We start from the raw sequence: 27,833 nt of genomic DNA on the forward strand, positions 1-27,833 counted from the left end.
AAAATCAAGTTTAGTTTTCTACATATGGAGAATCAACACAGACATGGAATTTCCAAAGACAGTCGTGCATCCAGACACTTATATGAGCTAAGGAGAGGGATAGGATCTGGAGACACAAAGGGGAGAAAGACTATTAGCAGGAAGGCCAAAGAGATGTTTGGAAAACAAAGATTGCCCTATTATGCAGGTAAGTTTCTTAAGTAAAGAGGAAATTCTGTTAATAGCTTTTTACCTGGTACTGGCAGTCAGTTGAGAAGGAGGTAAAGAGCTTTTCTTGAATCTACTGGATTTTGATCGCATCTTAACCAAGGTCACCCATCTTGGGACAACGTGTCCTTGGCTCCTACAGTGTCAATAAAAGTATTCCTTCATGGTGGCAAAGTGACAGGTATTAGCCATCCTAGTTTCACATATATACCTCATGGCATCAAATGAAAGAGAGAGAGCATAATTTCTGGAGGCTCCCTCATTAGAGGGAGAAAACATATTTCTCACAAGACCTTATCATACATCATGCCTCTTATGCATTGTGTCCAATAACCCATGCTAAATCAATGTTAATTAGTTTATACCTGAGTTCCTAAACAAGTTACTTCAGAAGTTGACTAAACTTGGCTGCACATTAGAACCACTTAAAGAATGCGAAGACCTGCATTGCACCTAGAGAGATTTTGATTTATTCAGCTTTTGATGCAATCTAAACTTTAGGATTTTCAAAAACTAGTGTGTAATTCTAACGTGTAGTCAAAGTTGAAATTCACTGTCTTAGAGCAATCATATTCACCCTTGACATGAGGTTTGGGCATAGAATCAACTTCCCGTTTATCATGCGAAATACGAAGGAAGGAGTAGATACCTGAATAGAATCAATTACATGAAGAAAAATGCAAGAGAGAATGGGTGTCATACATAACTGATAATCTCCACACTACTTTCCCAGCTCTATATTACAGTATCTATAATCTGAAATTAAAAATAAAAAGCCTTTGGCATAGGAAAATCAGTTATATATTTATAGAGTTTAGGAGGAAACAGATGAACATAAATTATGTTATATCTGACTCAAAAATGAATAGATTTATGTATAAAAATAAGAAAACTAAGAAAAACAAGCAAACATTAAAAAATTCTAACATATATGTATTCCTTATTAAAAACTTTATAGGCATAATAAAAATGAAAAAAATAAGCTAAATTTGTCATAAATGTTAGAGGATGTATTTAAATTAAAATGAATATAATTCTTGGTGTTGAACAGTTATTATCCTTAAAAACATTAACATATTGTCTGGTTTTAATGGTAGATGTTGCAACCTACTTTCAATGGAGACATTGAAGGATTTTATTAAACTGAAAATATGTGGAAAAGGGATAAACATTTTATTCCATTCATTGATAAAAATAGTATATTAATTAGTTGCTGAATAAATTACTAAGGGCATGGGGTGCAGACAGATAAGATTTGATGGAGAGAGAACAGGAAATCTCTTAAAACAGAATAGGATGGGACCTTAATCTGATGGTCAATTGGACAGCAACATAAATGCCTTGGGCAACTGGAGAATGGATCTGAGAGAGTCAACTGGTAGAGCTTCATATCTTAGAATTTTACATACCTCACAATTGCATCATCTAGTAGCACTGGAATTAATATATTAACAAATATTCTGAAGTATAACACTAGATGTAATATAGACATAAAAAGTGGTGTTTATATATTCAAAACTTTTGAATTTCAAACATTTCCTTTAGAAAATCTCAAAGAAAAAATTAAACTCAACAATATACTACTCAAATTAGAATATATTTTCATATTTGGAGCAAAACGAATACATGCATATTGATTGATAGCTTATACATGTCTGCACTCAAAACAAAACACTAAAAGATCATTTATTTTTATTTACTCACAATCAAGCCCTGGAAAGCAATATATTCTTTCAGCAACTTGGTATGTTCAATTTTCCAGATTTCAATCCCACATGTGTCAAATTTGGACTATTATTTTCACTGTACAACTTTTCTACTATGATTAGTCAACTTGACTTGGCATTTACTCACTGCTAAAGGCATCCCAAAAGGAAATGAAATCATTAGTGTCACTACAAAATATTTAGAGAAGACAATCTCTGCATCACTAAATAAGTCAGATATTTTACTGTTAGGCATATGTGAAGAAATAATAAACTTTCTTTCAATAAATGCTTCAAATTCTTCATATGACAAAAATGTATGTTTGTGGTACCTCTAATGACATGGTAGTCTGAAAACTCTTACTAAGATGTCAAATTCATCATAACTATCTAAGTTGACACTTCCTACACCCTTTCTAAGTGAACAATGCCAAATTAAGAAGGAAGATAGCATCAGCCTTGATGACAAGAGAGTAGCATCGTGCACTTGCCAGAAATATTAGGGATGTTAGCAACATATAGTGTGATAGGATCAGAGTAAAAAAAAAAACAACAAATAAATAAAATTGCAGAGCTGTGTTCTAACAATCTTTCCAGCATAATGGTGAGGAATCTGGAGAAGGGCTACTCTTATCTTCTATTTTAGAAATGTGAGGGCTAGAGGCAAGCATCTCTTCTACCATTATAGGCCAACTGAATTCAGAAGTTGCTCTTCTGGGGGGCTTCAGGATTTGTAGAAAGCCTATTGCCGCAGAAACCAGGCAGGGCAAAGAGGCTTCTCTCTGGTACAGCAGCACTCTTCTCCCCAAGGAGAAAGGAAGTACCAGCAAGGAAAGTGGACACATCCACATCAACACTTTGGCAACGATGCCAAGCTAAGCAGAAAGTTAATTGATGGATGATGACTTCTGGTGCTGTCACCCAATAACAGAGATGTCCTGCAAAGAAAAAGTGAAATGTGTCTTAATCAGATTTCCAAAGAATGATGTTAAAAGGATTGAGCAGCCACCAGGTTGACAATGAGGGGATCCAAAGGGAATGCATTCACCTTTATGGGCAAATACTACACACAGATCTCTATATGTAAAAGGTAAAATAGAACACATAAAAGAAAAAACATGGGTTAGCAGCCCATGCAATAGAATGAAAGTAGGCTTCATAATTTAGATAAAAAGCAAGCCACTGAAAATAGAAGTTGTTTTATTCTAAGAATATCACATGATCTAAGTGAAAAAGTTATTGGTACAGAATTATATTAAGGAAAAAAATTTTCATCTCCTACTCAACACATTGTTCAATATGTTATATTTAATAATAATAGTCTTAAAGAGTTGATTTCAGGTTCATATAAAGAGTTCATGTATTTCAGGTACTTCTCAATATTTTATGAGTAGTGGCTAATATAGTCTCTACCTGAGAATTATATTTTATTGTTCCAGTTTTTAGAGAATGGATTCTCTGAGGTATAACCTATCCAAGTTTACACAGCTGCTATATAGCATTTGACTCCAGAACACATGACCCTCTGACAACATGTTTTTACTCCATATGCTTTACTGTCTCTTATAAGCTTCTAAAATTTTTCTATAATTCCAGAAGCATACACATTCAAACATTATGTCACATATAATAGGGATTAAAATTTTACATTAGAATTTAAGTGGTATTTATTTAATGACAATTTTAAAGGATATCTTTATAACTCATTTCTTGCAAAAGTATATCATTTTATTCAATTATTTCAGATAATATAACCAGTACCCTCTTAATGTCATTTATATTATTCTGATTTTTTGCTATTATAAACAATGAAACAAAAAAGAACATAAAACATATTTTTGTGCCCATGCATGTGTATATTTCTAGAAGTAGAGTGAAAGCATTTGGCACTCACTCATAGTGAATGCATCACAGGTTGCATACTGTGAATCCTCAGGAATCAAACTCTGAGATGGAAATTTATGTTGGAAGTTTATTGTGGAGTACCCTTGATGTATGTGCAACGTTTTTATACATCATTTACATCATGATAAAGTTTTTTTTTGAAATAGGATACTTGGGGGCATAATAAAGATGCATAATTGGGCAGAAGCAGAGGATGAATTGCAATGGAAAGACATCAGAGGCTCCCAAATTCCACCAGGAACTCCAGAACAGGGATGGCCCAATAGAGTTGTCCCATATGGAGGCATGGGGGTTTAGTCTTTTGCTCTAACCATAGGGGTCTGTGTAATAATTCATCTACTGGGGTTTGCCATCACTAATACCACTAATAACTCTAATACTACAGATCCTGTTGAGTTTCCTAGTGCAAAAGACAAATCTACTTGCATTTTGGCCTGAACCATTTACCAAGTCTTCTCCTGGTCTGGGACTCATGTAAAGTGTCCAGCCATCTATATCCTTACGTGAGTAGGTTGGAACAATGTTTCTGCCATTAGAACCAAAGAGGCCTTCCAAGTGTTGTGCTTCCCTTTTGGTGGTGTGTAGTATAAGACGCACTAATTTGTATTTAGTGTGTGAGGTAGAAGATGAAATAATCTGTCTTTATATTTGAAGAGATATCTCAGGATGCTCTATAACATTGGATCTCTAACAACTTCATTTTTGTGATGGGAGCTTGAGTCTTCATAAATTTTATCAGTCACTGCCTGGACCATGTGTATCTTCACAAAGTTTTCATTGTATTTACCATTTATTGCTCTTCCAGTTTGATTAACATAATAATGAATAATGTCATAAATATTGTGGATCAGTGTGACAGTCTGAAGAATGTCTGGACAGTCCAGTTACCTTCAGATTATAATATAGTGGGAGAGATAATGTAGCCTTAAGACATTAGATGTATACTGTTTTCTGTTCCAAATGATATACACTGTTTCTGAGCCTCCTGCCTGATAGGAAGAGAAAAGAAAAGACTTCTGCATTCTTGGCCACATACTGTGTATCTGAGGCAGTGTTACTCTGCTTGGTCAAATGTGTCATCTAGGACAATGGAAGCAAATAAACTACTACTTGGTTGAGCTTGACTTGTCTGTTGTCATCTTCAAAGTGATATGTATTTTTTGTAGGGGCCAATCTGGTGAATGGAGTGGAGAAATAATAGTGGATCTGCTTTTTCCTCAATGGTGGCACCGTTTATGCTTTTCCCATAGGGTGATATCTTGTTTTTTAAATCATGTTACTGGCTGGAGGGTGGGAGTTTAGTGGGGAGACAGGTTTAATGGCTTCCAATTAGCATTCATTATGATTATAATTTCCAGACAAAGAAATGGTGTGAAAGTTCTACCAACTTAAAAGTCCATTCCAGGTATATATATTCAGGGTCTGGAAAGCAGACCTGTGAAACTAGCTGTGAGCTACACCTGGGCCAGGTGCATTTATTACCTTGCTTCCATATTCCTCCATTCTAAAACTAGGGCAATGAAGCTTCTGAAACCTAGATTTCAATGTCACGTTGAACTCAAGTCCAGTATCCTTGAAATGTTTGCCATTCTTTCTCCTAAATGTAGTTACAAAAGTAAATGGCCATAGATCCTGCTGGTGGAATCATTACTGTATCTTGTAGTGATATGGTGTGTTTTCTCCAGGGCACCTGGCCTCTCTTTCAATCAAGTGGGTTTGAGGTCTGAAAACTGGGCAAAGGATCATCATTTTTAACTGGAGAGGCTACCCTCAGCCTCCTAATTATCCAGTCTTGGTTTATTTTGATTACATAAATTGGAGAATATCCTTATCTACTCATCTATCCTGCCCCTACAGACAATGTGTTTTATTAAATGTCTCCATGGTTCTCTGAGGATCAGGGCCCCCCTTACTACCCCACTAGCCTTGGTGATCATTGTGATTGTGCCCTACTTGTTCTGAAGGTTATGTGTCACCACCTGGTTCTTTTAAATTCTCCAATCCTATCATCTCTATTTCTTACAGGAGCTAATTTTGGTAATAGTATCTCCTATAATCAGTTCTATCATTCAAGGGACGACTGACACTAAGATTCTCAGTGAAGCTGATGCTCCTCTGAAAAGCATATGTGTTAATCACTTTAATAAAAAGAGTGGTCTCCACATCCTCCAGTAGAACGAGATCTGTTTTGTGCCCTTACATAAAATACTTAGTTTAGCATGCTTATTTTTCTGAACTTTTGATTTCTTTTTCCACTGTTTAATAATTCTGGAATCTTTTCCATAGTTAATATGGACCACCAAGTTATGAAAGTTTCTTAGGATTGACTAGCCAAGTGCCAAGAAGGAGCCAGTCAAGAAATAGGATCATACATATAAATACCTTCCACATAGCTCCTATGAGACAGATGACCCTTGAATGAGATTTCTCTGCTTCTTCCCTTGTCCCTTTTCCTCTTTTCTCATCTCTGTTTTCCTTATTTATTTCTATAATCTAATACTTCCTTTAAAAAGAAATAAAAGGCAGTTTGGAATATTATCTAGATCATTTTAAAGGTGATAATTTTAAATTTTAATGAAAAAATAAGCCCATAGTAATTTTTATGTCTCTAAATACTTATTAGCTTTCCTCTTAAGTATTTTTATTTCACATATTTTTGACATTAGTTAACCAAAATTGTGCTATAGTTCATAAATAATTGTATGTATTATACGCATACAGCCTAGAACTAAGAAGGTACAGTTAGTAATTAGTATAAATTCCTGATACATATATATGTCAAACACACACACACACAGTTTCTAACAGTTATAGCATTTATTATACTGCTAGTCCCAACAACAAACCAAAGATTTATTTCATTTCCTATTTGCTTATAATACATTTTCAGAATGTATGAAAGTACTTAGGCTTTTGCTTGCTCAGTTGATTTCCTTTTGCAACTTAAAGTCTGATGCTTATTAAATTTGGACTTTAAAATGTTTCTCCCTGTAAAACTTCTGACATACTGCACATTTATGAATTATTTTTCAAAATGTTCATAAATTTAAGTTCCATATCTCAGTACTTTCATTCCTTTAAATAACACTCTGCCTCTTATTTTGTATTCTAAATGTCTGTCTCCTACTCAAATTGTACTTAAAAGAAAAAATATGTATGTAGAGATTTTATATATTCTCAAACTGTATTTAAAATGCTATATATATATATATGTATATGTGTGTATTTTTAAATGCAGTTTGAACACTGTGTTTGAACACATTGTATATACTTTATAATCTACATTCTCATTCACATGCATGCATATACTTAGATAAACACTTAAAGAATAAAAACTGTAAATTTATCTGAATATTTAGAAAATTGTATGTAAAAGCAGACTTACTTTGACTTGTCCAAAGGACCCATCTTGGGAAAAACCAAGAGCCAGAAGAAATACTTACTTGCTCAGGAAAACTGACACACCATCAATTTGTTTTCTTTACACACACGCACACACACACAAACATACACACACCCTGTCAAAACACAAAAATGAAATATAGTGTATAAGAATTTAAGGATATTAAATTCATGGGGCGCCTGGGTGGCTCAGTCGGTTGAGTATCCAACTTCAGCTCAGGTCATGATCTCTCGGTGCATGGGTTTGAGCCCTGCATCAGGCTCTGTGCTGACAACTCAGAACTTGGAGCCTGCTTCAGATTCTGTGTCTCCCTCTATCTCTGCCCCTCCCCCACTCATGCTGTCTCACTCATGCGCGCGCTCTCTCTCAAAAATAAACATTAAAAAAACTTAAAAAGATACTAAATTCATGTATTTTATATATAAACTGAGGTTTTGATTGAAGTTGAGTCATGTAATTATTCATGTTCCTCATATTTATAGCATTAAGCCATATCCCTATATCAATAGGTAAACCCAAAGGATGGTATATTCAGCCTTTCTTTGTAAGCGTTTTATTTCACCTTATTTAGATTGTCATTTAAAAAATCCACTTTCTTTTTTTTACATTTAACTTTGAAGATTATTTTCTTATGTTTATTGTAGCTTTAAAAACCCTAGTAAAATCTGACCATCTGTCTCAGTGATCAAATATCACATTCTTACAGTTTCCATATTATGATCATTATGGCAAAAATGTTCATCTGCTTTTACTGTCCAATATTTAGTTGGATCTATGTTCTAGTCCCAGATTTAAATGTGTAAATTTTGGGTTTTCTCCCAAATGCAACATGCATTTCACCGGATTCTTTAGGTTTTAAATGTAAATCTACTAGAGGTTTGACCCAATGCATTTTGTGTTTCTGCTTGGCTGGAACATCAACTTCTTGCTATGAAATGAGGAATCCTTTGAATCTTGAAAAAGCCTAGAATTATTTTTGGAAATGCTGATCAACAACTTGAATTCCACAACTGTGAAAAAGCCTGTTGATCAACTGTCTTTTCACACAGCACAGGAGATTAAATCATGTAGAATATTGGAAATGTACAGATAATTTAAATAGAATTATTCCAAGGAAATATCCAAATAGTTCATTTACATCAAAATGTACATTGCTTAAAATTAAGTATAGAAAATAATTTTTTCAGTATATATAAATGATTTATATATTCTGTCTATAAATAGATTAATAGTATGTATCCCAAATTATGAAGAGTGGATCTCTGTCTCTTTCCCTCCCTCCACCTACCCTCTCTTCACCCTTAAAAAAACATAAAAGAAAGACTTGTTTTCACCAGTCAAGTGCTTGTAGGTAATCTGATTAGTATGATCCTTTCCTACTTATTCTGTGCCATATAAATATTTTATAAAATATAGGTCCAATATAAAACATTTAAGATTATATCACATAATATAGAGGTGCTATTCTATATTTTTAATAAATTAGCTTTATATTTTTGTTAAAAGTGGTCAATGTTAAAATTATTTGATATTAACTTATTCCTGATAATGCTTGTTAGAATGGCCCTTGAATTTTTATCACAAGCTTTAACTTTTCCAGAGTACCATATTTGAATATCTTACTACATATAGGACAGCGTCTTAAATCATGCGGTTAATTTAAGTAACTATATATTAAACATCAGTAGCCTCTCATCTTCTGCCATCCTCTGTATTATTTCCTATTTCACCTAAAGGTAATCACCATTACCTTTCTAAAATAATATAAATAAGCTAAAATCAACCAAGAACCCCCCATTACTCCCTCTGCTTCATTAACTTACAGTAATCATTGTCCAAATTTTCTCAAACCTACATCAGAAATGTACTTTAAATATGGTGTAACTAATTAACGTCTTGGCTTAGATCCTCATAATCTCTTATCAACAATAAAACAATAGCTTCCTAAATGATATTCATGCTACCAAGCTCTCCCCATTTATCCATCTTCTACTCTATAGCAATCTGATTGTGTCACTACCATACTTAAAAACAAAAAGAAAGTGTTAAATATCTTCAAGGGTAGAATGTAAAATAACTTAGTTTCACTGTTGTTGCTGTTGTTCAGTCTTGCCTTGCTATAACTTTTTAGGCCGTTCCAATTGTTCCTTCCACCCATATACAATCTTCTTATGTTTTACATCTTTACACTTGCATGATGCTCTTCAGAATGGTTTTTGAACCCGTTTTCTTGTTTTTTATTGTTACTAATAAAATAGTTTATTTGACACAAATTTTACCAGTCTAAGTGAGCTAAATGGTTTTCCACATTTTATTGCAAGAGGACTGCAGTGGCTAAAAGTATAGTAGTGAATATCTTAGAGTTCATTATTAATGTAGTTTTGTTAAGGTATACCTGATGAGATAACTATATATGAACAACAGGTGAATGGATAAAACAATAAAATACAAAGTGAATGACTTAGCTGATAGCCTGTATTTTTTAAATTTCTTCCTTTTTATGTGCCTTCAACGTTTTAAGACATTAACAAAGATAACAATTCTATTTTATTACTTATAGTATTACTATTTCTTTTTCACCTGCTAGTTTCAGTTGGGATTTTATTTTGCATCAAAATAATGGCCGCAACAAAGAATAAGTGAATTAATTCATATAAGAAGACTCTTTCAAGTTATGTATACTGTTAGATTTGTATTTATAAGTTTACAGCCAAAAAGCTGGTATACTTATACAAAACAAACATACATAAATATTGCCAAATATTATTTAATCATTGGATATCAATATTTCTGATAAGGTGAGCATATAGAATGGTTAATATTTAGAAATGGGAATCTACTAAGATTATTTAAGCTAATGATATTTTTCAGGAATATTCCTTTGTCCTGTTTTATAACAATGACATCTACTTTATTTTCTATTCTTAGCTTCGGTAGTTTAAATCAACATTTAAGAATTGAAATGTTGTTCTTACTTAGAAGGAATTCAGTGTATTTTATGCCAGTGAATTTTTGGTTATCTCACTAAGGAAGACAGCAAATTAGAACATATTAATCTACTTTTAAGTATACACTAAATTAGTTTTTGAGTATTTATTACTAGAAATCATATCCTCAAAAAGTCATAGAGTACGTGTTTTTGCTTGTTTGGTTTTTCAATCCATAAAAATCCTGCTTCTAGCTGTGAGTTTGGAGAATCCTGCCAGTTCATACTGAATCCAGAAATTATTTCATAGTACAAGCTAAAAACCAGACTGAAGCTCTCACATAAAACATGTTTTTCCATTCATCAGACTAGTTTCTCTGATATGTATAAAAGCAGATTCAAATATATAAATGTATAGGTGTGTTAGTTGTAAATAGTGACTTTGTTCTTTAGAACTTTATTTTCTGCAAATATCCATTCATCTCCAGAGGCCTCACCTTGGCATCATCAGTCCTGTTGACATATGGCCAGATGCTTTCCTGAGGATTTGATCCTTGTAAGGACACCACATGAAATTTTGAGCCACCTGTTATGTGAGAAGATAAAACAAACAGTCAGCACATATGTTAAATATTCAAACATTATTGGTTACTCACAGGGAACTCTTTTAGTCAAGTTGAAATTATGTACTCATGAAGGAATACAAGAAAAAGAAAAACATAAATATTTATGCAACAGCACTTTAGAAGTAAAGCTACTTTAAATAAATTCACTGAAGCTACTGTATTGGGATTTGATTATACTTAATTATAATATTATTACACAACATCTTGGATATTCTTATAATGGATTTGAAACCTGCAAGAAAGAAAAAAAGAAAAGAGGGAACCTTGAAGGAAGAGGTTTGGGCTTCAGATCTCAAGTTGCCAACCAGGTGATTTTGGATAAGTCACTTTTATCCTTCGCACTTCTGACTGTCTCATCTATAAAGTGAGAATAAAAAAATACATTTTTCTACCTATTTCAAAGCTTTATTGGAGATATCCAATTGAATACTATATTTGGCCATTTTAAAATAAGATGTGGTTGACAAATAAGTGAAAAGTACCACTAGAAATTGAAGCACTTCTCATTGTTGAGATGCATATTTTATTTAAGCATAAATAGGATAACAGATATATATATATATATATATGTATATATATATATATATTTTTTTTAATTCTGTGACAGCACCTAGAGGCCACCATAGGTGGGTAGGCAATATTGATGTCAGGCATCATGTATGCTTTTTACTCATTATATTATTTAATCTTTATAATAATTCTTGGAGATTACCAATTTCAATAAACTCTCTGATCCTCAATTTCCCAAGTGAAAGAATTCAGATAACTCTGTATGATTCCAACTGAAGACCATATATCCATCAATATTTATAATATTTTCAACATATGTTATGTACATGAGAATATAGAGATTCAGAATCACAATGAGGAGCCAGAAGTTTAATTAATGGAGGCTAGTCATGGAAATGTTTATAATATAAGGTCGTATATGGGATACATTTTTCAAAGGTATGACAGACAAATTTTAGAGCAAGATGAAATCATATGCAGGATTAGAAAATAACTGAGAGTATAGTGTTTTTTGGAAAACATTCATTTTTCTTAATAATATAATAAAAAATTAAGACAATAGCACTTTAGACACTTTTGTTAAATCAAAGGGTACCATGTAAATCATTGTACTGGAACAATAGGCCTAAGCCAGGACTATCTAGGCAAACCAGGATGTATAGTCAAGAAAATAATGTCATTTCCTTTTAGAAGAGAAAGTAAAACATCCACATTTTTTACTCATTCTAAGGAAATAGCATATTCATAGATATATTTTTACATTTCAGAGTTACAGATTGTTTCAGTTGTGGTTTGCCTTGTAAACATACCTTACAAATAAATACTCAATTTGCATTGTAGCAGTAACTTTCTGCACACTACCAACTTAAAAAACAGCTGTAAATTCCACTTTTTTTTAGTTTGTATTCAATCTTATTAAACTAGTAAACATATTATTAGTCAATTATGCCTAAAGCTATCTTTCCCCCTATTCATTTTAGTATTTATTTCAATGAGTATTATATCTATTTAGAATTCATTTTCAATTCATTTCAAATGGTACAAGCCAATCATTCAACTATTTCCTCTCACTATATTGGTATATTCTGTATTTATTAACATAGTGCAAATGAGATAACTTATTCTTTCTTTTCTTCCTTCTCCCCTTCCCCTTCCTTGTTTCCTTGTCCTCTTTTTTTCCCCTATTCTATCTCTCTTTTTTAGCAAGATGTTGTTTATCATGAAGCAAGTTAAATATTTCAGGAATATACTATTCTTTCCAAGTTATTTTAAATATTTAATATATCAGTAAAAAATGTTTTTCTGAAAATAATTCTTCTAATATCCTCTATACCTTGCCTTGTCTCATGATTTGTCACTTGCCAAATAACACATTTACTTTAGATTTAGAACTGTACCTTGCCCATAGACTGACATGAGTGCTCTCGCTCTCTGAACATGCACACAGTTTTTGATTGACTTCCACTCAACCTGTTGGTGGACAATCCTCCCATTCATTCCATATTGGCAGGTTTCAGTATTACTCCATTCATTTCCTGTCCATTTCCCTCGTTTGAATAATACATTACATGAACAAACATTTTTTCTGCTCTGTTAGAATCCTCCTCCTCTTAGGAAAAGAATTAGCCTAGTTTGGTGGAAGATGTTTGGTTAAATTGCTATTTGAACTCAAAAGTTTCTGAGAGAATGACAGATGCCAGATGGTTGAGGGTTAGACCTAGCTGGAGTCTGTAAGGTACAGATAAGATCCAAATGCTTCACTTTTTAGTGATTTGCTTTCTCTTCAATTTTCCCACATTATTCAAATATTAGTAAGAAAGATGTTCTTAAAAGCATGCAAAAGTGAAATGAAAAACTTGCTTAGCATAAAGGAACACCTTGTTATAAATACTCTGGTGATTATAAGAGTCACATGTTGCTAAAGACATTGCATAAATATCATCTCAGGCTTATAAACAGTGAAAATTATTTTGCATAAAAGAAATAATTGAGGAAATTTTGTCAATTGGTAATTAAACTCAATAGTTGCCAAAATTGAAATTGGTAGCACTGTTGTTCTCTGATCTGTGTCAGTGGCCTACCACGTTAGAAAATGCTTCTTAAATCTTATCTTTGCCATTGCAGTCAGTTTTGCCGTATTATACATTGAATTGTCTCAGGAAATTAGGTAAACGATGTTTCTAAACTATGCTTATTAATCTTGTTATAAATAAAAATACAAATTAGTTCAATGTAGTAATACATTCAAAATTCAAAGAATACATTTGAAACAGCACTGTTCATACTTGTTAAAATTTTATTTCAGCTGTGAGTGTATACCTGGATGGACTGGACAAAACTGTAGTGAAGAAATAAATGAATGTGACTCTGACCCATGCATGAATGGAGCTCTTTGTCATGAGTCTTCCATTCCTGGGCACTTTGTATGCCTGTGCCCACCCTTTTATACTGGAAAATTTTGCCATCAACACTATAACCCCTGTGATCCACTCAGTGACCCTTGCAGAAACAACTCAACGTGCTTGACTTTGGTTGATGGAAATCATTATTGTGTGTGTAGAGAAGGTAAGAGCCTATATTTGTTTTAATGTTATATTTCACTTTTTTGTCTGTTTGGTTTATTTTGTATTTATGGTATTATGACTTCCTAAAAATGGGTGAGAGAAAACTTACATATATACATTGGAGATGGGGGAGTATTTGACTCCAAATATAGGTATATAAACAGACCACAGAAATAATCTAAAAAGTTAACCTAAGTAGCATGATGTTGGGGGGCCAGGGGGAATGGGTGAGGGAAAGGCAAAACTTCATAGATTTGGGCTCTTTTTTTTTTTTTTTAAGAAATCTTCTCCTATTGTTAATAGCTTCTTTTTCTTGAATTTTGTCCATGTAGTGTTCCTTACAATAGCAGTTAGTTAGAAATGAGCATAGATAGAATCTAGGGTAATCAAATGCTTCACTGTAACTTCCCTCCTGGAGGGATCTATGAACACCATTTATGTCTGCTGTGGTTGCTAAGCCAGTATCATGTGACTCTTGTGCCTACTTTGTGCGCTAAAATAGAGCCTATGAAAGGGATAGAGGACGGGCAGATCACAAAAGACATTATTGGAGCTCCAAATCCAGCTATTCCTGAAGTGAGTAACTTCCGGCTTTCTGGGTCATATCAAGTTATTCAAGGTGCTTGATTGGGATCTCTTCAGATGTAACTGAAAGAAATCTGATTAGTGATCTGATTAGGTGATCTGCATAAATGTTTACTGCTCATGTATTGCTGACTACTCAAGAGCTATTACTATCTTCAGCAGGAATGCTTCTATCATAAAACTAGCACATTTTCATTATAACTGGAATGTGTTTGTCATAAGCACAATATAAAAACCATGTTGTGTATAAAAGCCTACAACTGTTAGTTATTTTCTAATGCCAACTTATGGGTTCATGTCTCTTTCCTTGTTACTGATTCTACTAGAATAGATGTTTATTAAAAATAACGATAGTGCTTCTTTACTCTTCTGTCCCAAAAGGTCAGCTTAGACTGTACCAATTAATTGGTATCTTAGTCAAAGCTGTTTTTGTTTGTTTTTATGAAACCTCTAGAAATTCCTGATGTATAAGAAAATCTATTGTAAGGATATAGAGGCAAGTCCTTGAATGTACATACATGACAGAAACTTCTGGACCTTAGGAGGGATTGGAACTACAAAGTGGAAAGCCATTAGCAATTGTTTTTGCAAAAATGACATGGGCTGTATAAAACAAATAATATGGGCATATAAGGTATATGGATAAATGTTTGCAGGAATGAGTCAGGAAAAGCAAGATAGGAAAAAATGTGAGGGGAACACCTAATACCCTGAAACCCTCAGTAATTATAAAGTTAATAATTTAAATGAAGAATTTTCCTTTTAATAAATGTTGAGAGTGAAAATTTATGAAATATTATTCAGTAGCAAGGGAGGAGCTGATTTATTTAGCAGGATTACTCTGTGATGCTTTACTTAGCCTACTAATATATTCTCAGAATAGAAGTAATGGATAATATTTATTGAGAGGCAGTAGCCTATTTCCTCTATTAAAATAAAACCTCCTCTATTTTTGCCAAAGATAGTTTTCTACAAGACAGGTATATTTGGGGGGCATGTCATTTTTTTCCATATAATTTTTTTGACAATTTATTTGTAATTCACAGATGTACTTAATGAATTTATATAATCTGGTGAGATTCCTTTCCTGTTGAGGGATGAAGGAAAAATAAGTTCAGAGATATCATAAAACCTTATCAACTATCATATTAGTAATAATATTTTCTAGCCTCATGAACATCACAAAAATATCTTGAGGACAATTTAGATTTATTTCATCTTGTATATTAGTAAAATCTTGTTGGTTTATTTTTTTTCTTGAAAATTCATCGTTCTACTTAAGGGTTTAAGAGAGATATGAGCACTGAAATCAATGCTTTGGACAGAGTAGTGGGCGGGCACAACGAATCATGTGTTTCTAACTGTGATTCAGCACAGAGATATTTGAAGTGTACATCATTTCTAAACTATTTTGCTTCATATATATATTTATGTATACATGTATGTGTGTGTGTATATATATATATATATATATATATACATATATATATATATTTGAAATTGAAAATTTTTTCGAAACCTAAGGAAATGTAGGAGTAAGTTTCTGTAAATGAGATCTAACTACTATAAAAAATGTTTACTCACCATTGACTTTAATACTTCAACCTCTGTAGGAGATCAAACTGAAGCCTGTGACATTGCTTTAAAAAACTACCTCAGAATATTAAAAAGAGGGTGACTGTGGAATAGCTTAGACACTATGCCCTGAGTTACTTTAATACTTGTTGTTTGAAAAAGTATCTACGTCAAAGGCATCATTTTATTTTTTTAAAGAAAATATTCTGATCAAATTCAATTTTGAAAGTACTGAAATTTAAGGGCCACCTGGGTACCTCAGTCTGTTAAGCATCCAACTCTTGATTTCAGCTCAGGTCATGATCTCACAGTTCTTGAGAGATTGAGCCCCATGTTGGGCTTTGGACTGACAGGATTCTCTTAGAATTCTGTCTCCTTTCTCTCACCTCCCCTGCTTGCATACACTCTCTCTCTTTCTCTCAAAATAAATAAACTTAAAACAAACAAACAAAATAATAAAAGTACTGAAATTTAAAACCATGAGAATTCCAAGACTTAACCTCATATATAGATACAGGATTTCGAAGCTCCACTGGAATTCTTTGCAAGCTGTTAGTGTTTGCTAAGTGCCTAGGATATAGGGTATCATGAGGAAAGAGATTTAAGGCTTAAGGTCTTGGAGTTCAGCATATGCGTTTTTGAAATTCTGTTCACAGTTTTTAGTCAGTCTGTATGGTCTATCACAATTTAAATATGAATATAAATAAAACCTCAAAGCCAGAGTAGTAATGTGACTATGTAATAGATAACTAAATTATAAATGGCATTAAAATTCACTCTGAAGAACAGCAACTAGAATAACTGATACTATGATTCATCCCAAATAGAATGCTTACCAGGTAAACTACTTTGGTTAGTGTGATTGAAACTTAGAGTCAAAACAATCTAATCCATTTGGGTACAATGTGAGCAACTTAAAAATTATAGGTGTAGTAAAACACCAGAACTATGGTGATCATGTTTTGCAAGAGAAAGTAAAGGCAGTGCTTTTGTCTTCTGTTTAGAACTGAGGTAAGTTAACTTTATCCCTATGAACATTCACCATTTTCTAGTGGAAAATAGGTAGATAGAAAGGTGTCTACCAGTAACAATTCAATACAGGTTTGTTTTGTATCTAATCCTATTTGTTTAAATAATTTCTGTGGTAAAAAAAATAAGTTCTTTAATAAATATAAAAATAGCACATAGAAAGACATATATGATTCTTCAAGATTCCTGGAAACAAATGGGTTACTTTAGGTACCTTATATAAAGTGTTAGGTTTTGGTGATTTAGTATGCAATCAATTAGCTTACCTCAACATTTATGCTATATATATATAGCATATATATATATATATATATAATAAATAAATGTAAATAATAAATAAATAAATATAATAAATAAATTAATATAATATAAATAATAAATAAATATATAAATAATAAATAAATATATATAATATATATATATATATTTTTTTTTTTGTCTCTCTGAACTATGCTCTGCCCAATCTTGCAAATAGATGTTGGTAGGGTTCTAGAAATCTAAAAATTGTATTCTTTATTAACTGATTCAACAAACACATATTGATTTCCTACCATGTGTCAAGTCTTGAAACAGGTTCTGGGGAAATTAAGCAGGCAAAGACACACCCTCAAGGAACTTAAGTTCAAGGAAAGACACATAAATTAACTAACCAGTAAAGTACCACGTTCCTACTTTGTAGATGCAAAGTTTGTTATGGAGTGTGAGAGCTCTGAGTTATGTTCCACATGATTCATAAGAGGATCCCCAGCAGCCTTGGAGCCTACATTGCCCGTCACAGTAGCCTACTCATTAAGCCCCTCTCTCCCCTGTTTTATCTACCCACTCCCTTGCAGGAATTCCTGGGATCACCTCTCAAATAAGCTACCTGAGTACATATTATTATCTCATAGTCTTATTTTGGAAGAGCTCAAGCTAAGAGAGATAGAAAACTCCATCTCTCTGGCAATTATGATTGATCCACATCAGCATGGGACTGGAATATTGGCACTGAGAGCCCTTCCTTGGAATTGACACTAAGGAAAGAGGCTTCTTCTTTTTTCCAGAGTTTTTCAGTGGATGCAGCCAACTCCATGTTCTCTTCACATGGAGATCTGAATTCACTAGGAGAGAAGTGTTTGTGAAAGAATAACTCATCCTGGCAGTTCCTATGGTTCTTTTATAAATTCTACAGACTATGGGGCATCCTTCCAGCTAGGCTACCCAATAAATGCCATTCCTTCTATCTAGCTTAGTATTTTTGTTTATATTGTATGTGATCAAAAGAGTGATTTCTAATGCATATAGTAAAGGGAAAGAGCTAATAAAGTTCAAGAGGTTGAACAAACGCAGTTCAGCTTCAGACTGGTAGAAATGAAATATAAGAATGGCATGAGGGTTACGATACAGAGGTAGAGATGACTGTAGATAAAATGCATGTGGATAAAATGCGTACAGCATACAGTGGAGTTATTAGTATGTGTGTGTACAGTGGGAGACCTAAAATCATTTCAGCTTAAAGTATATTTTGTTTCTCATACTCTCTTTAGGAAAGCTTCTTTATCTTTCTACTTTGAATTATATCTTGGTTTGTAGGCAAGAACACCACCTTATCCACTACTTTTAATTTACAGGGCTTAGTTTCCAAATGTACCCACTTCATCCATATGTCTCCAAGGTGAAAGGAGCAAAAGTTCTTTTTTTTAAATTTTTTAATGTTTATTGATTTTTGAAATACAAAGACAGAGAGTGTGTGAACTGGGGAGGGGCAGAGAGAGGGAGACACAGAATCCAAAGCAGGTTCCAGGCTCTGAGCTGTCAGCACAGAGCCTGATGTGGGGCTCAAATTCACCAACTGAGATCATGACGTGAGCTGAAGTCAGAGGCTTAACCAACTGAGCCACCCAAGTGCCCCGGAGCAAAAGTTTTTTAAAATGACACTTTACAAAGGATTAGACTGTGGCAAAGAGTACTTGTAAAATGTCACAGTGGAAGGAAGAATCAAATCATTTACATGTGCTGTCGATTTACAATTGGGATTCTAAGCATGATGGATTTGTAGTACCAGAGGAAGCAAGTAGTTGCATTCAAATGTGTCTATTACTCCAACACATATACAATTACTACGGTAATGCCATGTTACCTGAGGTGTATAATTCCAAGCACCAAATAAATGTGTCACTTGACAATATAGTTTGTCTAAATTAAAAATTACTCTTTTTGAGAATTAAAAATATGCGCTTATGTTGGTAGCATATATCTATTAGGTTTAAAGAGCTGTAGATATTTATATTGGGGAAATTCTTCAGAGAAAATATATATTGTTGCTAGTTAACTTTAAAAACATGTCAATAATTTATTGTATTTTAAAATATTAGCTTTAAGACGTGCCTGGGTGTCTCAGTCGGTTGAGAATCTAACTTCAGCTCAGGTCATGATCTCATGGCTCATGAATTCGAGCCCCGTGTTGGGCTCTGTGTTGACAGCTCAGAGCCTGGAGCCTGTTTCAGATTCTGTGTCTCCCTCTCCCTCTGCCCCTCTCCAACTCTCTCTGTCTCTCTCTCAAAAATAAATTAAAACATGAAAAATTTTTAAAGAAAATGTCAGCTTTTATACTCATTTTTTTAAATTTTCTTAAAATCAGTGTTAAAACCATATTAAGCCTAGTAGAAATTAGTTCTGTCTTTTCTATTTCATAGAAGTAAATGCAACTGTTTTGTAATAGTTGGTTAATTTTTCAAGACAATGCTAGTATTTGTATTATATTGTTTTAAAATAAAAATAAAACAATATTTAAAAAAAATTCTGACTTGCCAAGAGAAAGATATCTTTTTTGTTGTAGTTGTTTTCATAAAGTTTTAAAATCTAGATAAATTAAAATTTTTAAATAAAAATATAGGGACACCTGTGTAGCTCTGGTGGTTGAGTGTCAGACTCTTGATTTTGGCTCGGGTCATGGGTCGAGCCCCACATAGGGTTTAGTGCTGAAAATGGAACCTGCTTAAGATTGTCTCTCTCTTTCTCTTTGTCTCTCTTTCTCTCTCTCACTGTCTCTCTCTCTCTGCTGCCTCTCTCCCCCACTTATATGCCTTCTCTCTCTCTCTCGGAAAAAGAAAGAAAAAAGAAAAATAATGTCTTTCTAATGCTTTTGAAAATCATTCACTTTTAATATTTTTAGTTTTTATTTTAAAATGTATGATTTTAACACTAACTTATTGAATACATAAAAGATATGCTCTAGTTTTTCCCCTATTTACTTTCATTCCTAGTTCCAAGTGGTATTACTTCTAATGGGAGAGTTGTCAAGGTATAGCCCTGAATAACAAAATGTTTCTTAGTCAAGTTTCATGAAAATCGAACTATTGTTAATGTACTTTAATCTATGATATCCCTGGGGCGTCTGGGTGGCTCAGTCGGTTAAGCGTCTGACTTCAGCTCAGGTCATGATCTCACGGTCGTGAGTTCGAGCCCCGCGTGGGCTCTGGGCTGATGGCTCAGAGCCTGGAGCCTGCTTGGGATTCTGTGTCTCCCTCTCTCTCTGCCCCTCCCCCGTTCATGCTCTGCCTCAAAAATAAATAAACGTTAAAAAAAAATAATCTATGATATCCCCTCTAAAGAATCATGTGAAAACGATTTTTTTTTTAGAAATGAGAAAATATTAAGTGATTTTAAAGATTATGCCTATAGTTGACACCGATTTGGTTCATGAACAGTAAGTTTAGTAACTTACCATTATGCTTTAGAGGATGAGAAAATGTAAAAATATTTATTGATTAGTCACATGCGTTCTCTATGACAATGTATAGGCAAGACATTATAAGAAAATCAGTTTGTGTATAAAAAACCCTATTGCAGTTAATAGAGTCAGCTTAATAGTCTGGATAGGGATAAATAACTGGAGAGTAGCATGGAATGAATTAACTGTACTTATAAAGTTTTGACAGACTTTTAGTTGTCACTGCATATATTCAAAACAAATACCCTTCACACGAATGAATATCTGCTTCTAACACCAAGGACTATGGAAAGTATAGTTTAGGACTAAGTATATATACATTTTTCTCCTTTAAACCCCACAAACACAAGCTTTCTTAGCAAAGCTTCAGTTTATTTTAAATGCACTCTGTGTCTACTTTATTTCTTTCTCCCAATGCCTATTGAGTTGTAGCAATCTAATTTCCTCAACCCATTGACATGTTGCTGGTTGGTAACAAAGCTCCATCTCAGAAATGTCAAACTAAATGAATAAGGCAAAATCACAAACACAAGGTTATTCTGTGAGCTGCCTGAGTTTCCAGGTTCTGAATGTTCTTCTGCTTTATCAGCCCAGCTGAACTCAGGGAGGTACACTGGCATTACTTCTCTAGCTAGCCAATGCCTCTGAGTTCCAGTGCCTCAAACGAACACTTCTAAGAAACAGCTTAGTGTCAGAAGACTCTACCTCCTAGAGAAAGCTAGTCATGCTTGAAGTAGGAATAGTGTAACGCATCCACTGTTCTAAATCTTTAACTTTTTTTTTACATATATATATATACATAAAAAAAAGCTTATTATGTTATTTATAACTATGCTGTAACAGTTACAATTTAAATAGGATAGCATTATTGGATTGATGAATGGTGTAATGTGTTGGAATGATAACCTTGCTTACCTAAAATTAGGAGAACCGTATTAACTTGGAAATAACTCTTTTTAATTTTATTTTTAATACTGGCAATACAAACCTAGTACATGAATGAAATTGTAAGCATGAAACTTCAGAACTTAACTTGCAGGCTTTGATAATTGAGTAAGAAAAAAATAGGACAAATTAATAATGATGCTTGTCTTAAAGACTACCTAATCTGCTAGACACATAGGCACTGTAGGTTTCTTCTGATAAGTGTTTCATAGTGCATCTTTATTCCGTCTTTCTACTTCTAACCTATCGTCATCTCTATATTTAAAGTGAATTTCTTTTAGAAATCATGTGGTTGGTTCTGTTGTTTTTTTTAGCCTGGCTGTCACTGCCTTTTATTGAAGTATTTTTTTAAAACCACGTTTGATATAAATATTGGTGTATAATGGCTCTAAATGAATCATCTTGCTATTTGTTTTCTATTTTCTAGAGTACCATATCTCTACTTTGTTCCTTTTTATTCTTGCCTTCTTTTGGATTAAGTAATGTTTAAGTTTCCATATTATCTCCCACCTAAAAGCAGCCAGATTTTATAAGAGGTAATACCAACTTGCCAAACTCCCAAGTAGAAGCAGGTTTGCCACTTGACTTGGTGGTAGACACCACAGAGAATGGCAATGGCTAATAGCACGACGTGAAAGGATAAAGTAGGACAACCCCATGTTCTCTCCTGGGACTGTAAATGAGGAAGTATAGAGGACATTCCACTCAGCAGTAGATGCTGAAGCTAAAAGATCATGATAATAGAAATAGAGACCAAAGAAGCAGTGCTATATCATCTCCATGCTGATATTACAAATGATTTGAAACTTTCAACGTGAAGAGATATTTGAAGATAGAAAGAGGAGGAGAAACTTTATGAGATAGAACTGTGGTAGGAAGATGGCCCTTCATGGGTCCCTAGATCATGCTCTTTCAGATCCTAGCCTATATGCCAATAAAAATTACAGGTTTAATAGAACAACTTGAATGACATGTTCTTCAAACTAAAAAATATGAGTAGATATTGTCATTTGTAATGTCAGAAATTTGCAATTATTTGGCACTTAGTTATAGCACTGGAAAAGTAAGATAAAGGAAAATCCTCTTGTTTCATACATTCTCTAACTAGTATTACAAAAATATTAGCAAGAAAAATGAGTATAAGACTATATTTCAATTTACCTAGTTAATATAGAAATATGGAAATAATTGTTTAAATTGTCATCATAAATATTAAAATATTAAATGCATTTTAAAAAGTGATATACTGATTTTTTTTTCTGACACAAGTGTTGAAATAATTACAAGTGCCTCTCATAATTCTGTACATTTTTTTTCATGTTCTTTGTTTTTTAAAAAAATAACTGGCATGTGTTTAAATGGATGACTGATTACGTAGTTATGGATCAAAATAATTTGTTTTCTTTGAATCACTTGGATATGGAAAGTAATTAAATAATTTGCCTCATCTGCTAACTGCCTTGAATAAATTTGATTGCTGAAGCTCAATTTTATGTTAAGATCAGCCGTCACATTAATTCATTTCCTTTCCAGATTGTTTCAGTTCTTGTTCAAACATTTAAATACCTTAAAACAACAGCAACATTAGCAACGACCCCACTTTCCCAAAGGATTGAGTAAAATATTCCTCCCCTGATTCTTTCATTTGAACTCATTAATTAGAAACTAACATAATTTTATTCATATGTTATGTGAAATAGAGTTATATGAGAGGCCATAGATGAGGTGTTTTCTCTTTCTTTATTTAATTTTTTTTTCCCATAAACTTCCTCTAAGAGCATATTCTCCAGACTCTTTACCACTGACTGATTTTCACACTTTAAAGTGAGGATTGTTCATCTATATCCATCTCATCTTTCCGCAGGATTTGAGGGTGAACATTGTGAAATTAATGTGAATGAGTGCTTCTCTCTTCCCTGCCAGAATTATGGTGACTGTGAAGATGGAGTCAACAATTTCAGGTACAGAAAACCCAAAAATATCTGGATTCAAGTTTATGCATCTAGATGTATCTGAATATATCCATGTTTATAATTTCAGTTGACAAATTAAACAACATTTCTGGTTATTAACAATTTGCCATGCTACAATTATTTGAAGCTTTGACTTTGTATGTTTATATTAATGGACTCATTAAATGTCTTGTTTAAAAGATGTATTTGCAGACCTGGGTTTTCTGGACCTCTATGTGATCTTGATACAAATGAGTGTTCTTCTAGACCTTGCAAAAATAATGGAACCTGCGTGGATCTGTCAAACAGGTTAGAGACTACATTTACTGATTCAGTTATTTTATATACATGATATTTAAATAGTAAAGTGAACATACATGCACCCATCATTCAACTTAAGCAGAATATTCCCAGTATCCTTAACCCAAGTACTTACTTGCTTAAACCCAATTACTCCTCTACTCTTCCATACAATTGTATTGAATATCATGATTTTTGTAGTTGTTCAACCAAGATTTTATTTTGTGTTTGTTTTTTAAGTTTTATTAAAATTTCAGTTAGTTAACATACAGGGTAATATTAGTTTCAGGTATACAATATAGTGATTCAACACTTCCATACATCACCTGATGCTCATCACAAGTGCTCTCCTTAATCCCCATCACCTATTTAACCCATTACCTTGCCTTTAAAATACACTATCAAGTTGGGGCACATGAGTGGCTCAGTCAGTTGAGCACCGGACTTCAGCCCAGGTCATGATCAACTTCAGCCCAGTTCACAGGTTCGTGAACCTGTGGGGCCCTGTGCTGATGGCTCAGAGCCTGGAGCCTGCTTCGGATTCTGCACATCCCTCCCTTTCTGCCTTTCCCCCACCCATGCTCTCTTTCTCTGTCTCTCTCTCTCAAAAAATGAGTAAACACTTAAAAAATATACAGCATTAACCATTTTATTTGTATGCCTGCCTCAATAAAACACTTAGCTTGCATATTAATATAAGTGAAATAATATTGTGTATCATCTTAAGAAACAATTCATTTTGTTAAATATTTCTGCATCATTCATGTATCAGTTGCTCAGTTTTAACTGTTGTAGAATATTCCATTTAAACATTTCCAACATTTGTTTATCATTCTTCTGATAATAGATATCTGGTTTATTTGACTCTTCTTTCTTAGACATAATAATATCATTTCGGTTTTCAAATATTTCCCCAATACACAAGTACTAATGTTACCTTAGTTTGGTATCTAAAAATGGAATAATTGCTCTATTGAGTAGATGTTTTCACATGTATTATATCATTTTTTTTCAATTCACTTTGAAAATGGAATATTCACACTCTTAACAAAAGTGAAAAAATGTCCCTATTTACATTCTTACATATTTCATTTGGGCTTATCTGCTGTGTGCAAAATTGTATCTCCTTGTGTGTGTGTGTTTTTTTCTATACTCCCATCATAACTTATGACTTTAAGCATTTCTTCAGCCATTTCAAAATATTTAATTTTTCCATCCTAATGCAATTTTTAAGTTTATTTATTTATTTTGAGAGAGAGACAGCCTGAGTCGGGGAGGGGCAAAGAGAGAGGAAGAGAGAGAATCCCAAACAGGGTCCACATCCTCAGCATGATGCCGCAGACGGGGCTCAGACTCACAAATCCATGAGATCATGACCCAAGCCAAAACTAAGAGTCAGATGCTCAACCAACAGAGCCACCCAGGAGTCCCTAATTTTTCCTTTCTAGAAATGCCTATTTATGGCATCTTCCCATTTATGTTTTCTTCTTCTTGATTTGTAAGAATCTTTATGTGTTTTAATTATTACTGTTTTCATTAGTTGTGCTGTATGTACTAAAAATATTCTATTGATTGTGGCTTGACATTTCACCATCTTTATGATGTTTTGAGTGCTAAAATTTAATTTTAATCTAAACAAATTAATGTGTGTTTATGGGTTGCATTTTTCATCTTGTTTAAAATGTTTACACTGCTTAAAGAAGAGCTAATAGCTATTCTTCTCAAACTATTCCAAAAAATAGAAGAGATAGGAAAACTTCCAAATGCATTCTATGAGGCCAGCATTACCCTCATAAAAAAAGAAAAAAACAGATGAAGACACAACAAAAAAGAAAAGGTAAAACCGAAAATATTAGCAACTCAATTCAATAATAGATTTTTAAAAAACTGTTGGCCATGATCAAGTAAGATTTGATCCAGGGATTCAAAACTGGTTCAATATTTTTTAAAAAGTTTATTCTATGACAAAAAGATGTTGCTTAGATTTCCTTTTAAAATATTTAAAGTTTCGGGTAACTGGGTGGCTCACTTGGTTAAACATCCAACTTCTGCTCAGGTCATGATCTCATGGTTCATGAGTTCAAGCCCCAAGCCCCTCATGGAGCTCTGTGCTGACAGTTTGGAGCCTGGATCCTGCTTTGGATTCTGTGTTTCTCTGGCTCTCTGCCCCTCCCCCACTCACTCTCTGTCTCTGTTTCAGTCAAAAATGAATAAACTTCAAAAATTTTTTTTAAATAAAATAAAGTTTCACCCTTCACATTTAAATCAATTTATCTGGAAAGTGTGTGTGTGTGTGTGTGTGTGTGTGTGTGTGTGTGTGTGTGTGTGTGGTATGTTGTGCGTGTATAAGGTAGGAATCTTACATTCATTTTTCCATATGCTATACCAATTGTGCCTGCTATATGTATTGCATGAGGTCATCTGTTACTTACTGCTTGGCCTGACCTACAACACCTTCTTGGTTGCAGATCAAATCCCTATAAATGAATATGTTTATTTCTTTGCCTCTATTCTGTTTCCTTATTTCAGTTAGCTATCTATGTGCCAGTACCATAAATCTTAATTACTTAACTTTGAAATATCTCAATATTGGTAATGCAATATTTTTAATCTTCTTCCAGAAGCTTTAGTTATTTTGGATAGTTTCTTCTGTTACAATCAACATGTTCCACATAAATCCCTACATTCAAACAAGCAAACAAAGACTGGGTAGAATTTTTATTGGGATTTCATTGAATTTGTAGATCAATTTGAAAAGAATTGCTATGTCTTTATTTAGGTCTTTTAAAATATCTTTCAAAAAAACAGTTGGACAAATTCAACCGGACACACATTGATTAGGATAAATAAGACTCATTTGCCGGATCACTATTGCTCTCCAGGCACCAAGGGCTACATTTGTTTATCTTAATAGAGATCTAACATCTAGAATTGGTCTCAAAATTTATATCACAACCTTCTTGAGTTTCTGATAATCCTCTATTATTTCTACTATTTTGTATGGCCATCTGGCTTTTGCACTGTCTAATCTAGTGAAGTAAATATTCATGCTTTGAATCACCACTCCTGTAACTCACAAGGCTTGAAGGGGACACTAATCACTACAAGTCCCATAGGGATACAGAATTGCTTTTGGTTTGAAACCTTGATAAGTCTAAAGGGGCATTTCAAGAACTTCCAGTTGGGCTTTCCTGTGTAACAGTTCTTATTCCAATGTGGAAATTCTATTACTAAGTGTATTGACTACACTATATATTCAGAGACTCGGGGGGAAAATAAAATGACAAAACAAAAGATGGATTTGTGATCCATCTACCAGACCTAAATAAATGTGCACTCCTACTGGTGGAAAGAGTATTTCAAAGATAAGCATAAGTTTAGGGCCATTCGTTTCCCAGGAACTTAGAAGGCCTGAATATCTTTCTTTCATCAATGCGCAATCATACTGGTAAATGGCCTCAGAATCCTCTGTGGAAACCTTCAGGAAGATACATGAAACACCTGCGACTATATGACAAGATCCTTCTTCAAAGGGACTTACTGTCCTTCAGTTGAGACCCTGAGTCCATGACAAAGCATAAGTCTGTAATTGTGTAAGAGTCTAGGAATCCCTACATAGGCAAATTGAATTGTGTTTCTGTCCTGCAGACCTACATACTTAATTCTATTTATGTTTCTCTAATTTATGTGGCTATTTCCTCATTTTTAAATGTTATAGTCAAGCATATCCAACAGTTTTTATCCATTCTTGGATCCCATTATTCTAATTTATACTGGGGAACCCAATTTTACTTTAACATCCCACATTCACTCCAGCCTATAAAGGAAAATCACCACAAACTTCATTAAGACACTGGTGCTCCCTCACCAACCCTGTTCTTCATTTTG

The 27,833-nt window shown here is 33.5% G+C and overlaps 1 protein-coding gene across 1 annotated transcript in view; it reads left to right on the top strand.

Annotated features, from left to right (window-relative positions):
* Positions 1 to 27,833, top strand: part of EYS (eyes shut homolog) — a 1,591,614-nt gene that overhangs the window by 502,021 nt on the left and 1,061,760 nt on the right. Inside the window, exons 14-16 of the mRNA XM_053222617.1 lie at positions 13,589 to 13,848; positions 23,558 to 23,654; positions 23,847 to 23,954. Coding sequence (XP_053078592.1) covers positions 13,589 to 13,848; positions 23,558 to 23,654; positions 23,847 to 23,954 — 465 coding nt within the window. The remainder of the gene's footprint in view (positions 1 to 13,588; positions 13,849 to 23,557; positions 23,655 to 23,846; positions 23,955 to 27,833) is intronic.

The sequence above is a fragment of the Acinonyx jubatus genome, chromosome B2 (assembly GCF_027475565.1).
Source record: "Acinonyx jubatus isolate Ajub_Pintada_27869175 chromosome B2, VMU_Ajub_asm_v1.0, whole genome shotgun sequence".
In the NCBI taxonomy this organism is placed as follows: domain Eukaryota; kingdom Metazoa; phylum Chordata; class Mammalia; order Carnivora; family Felidae; genus Acinonyx; species Acinonyx jubatus.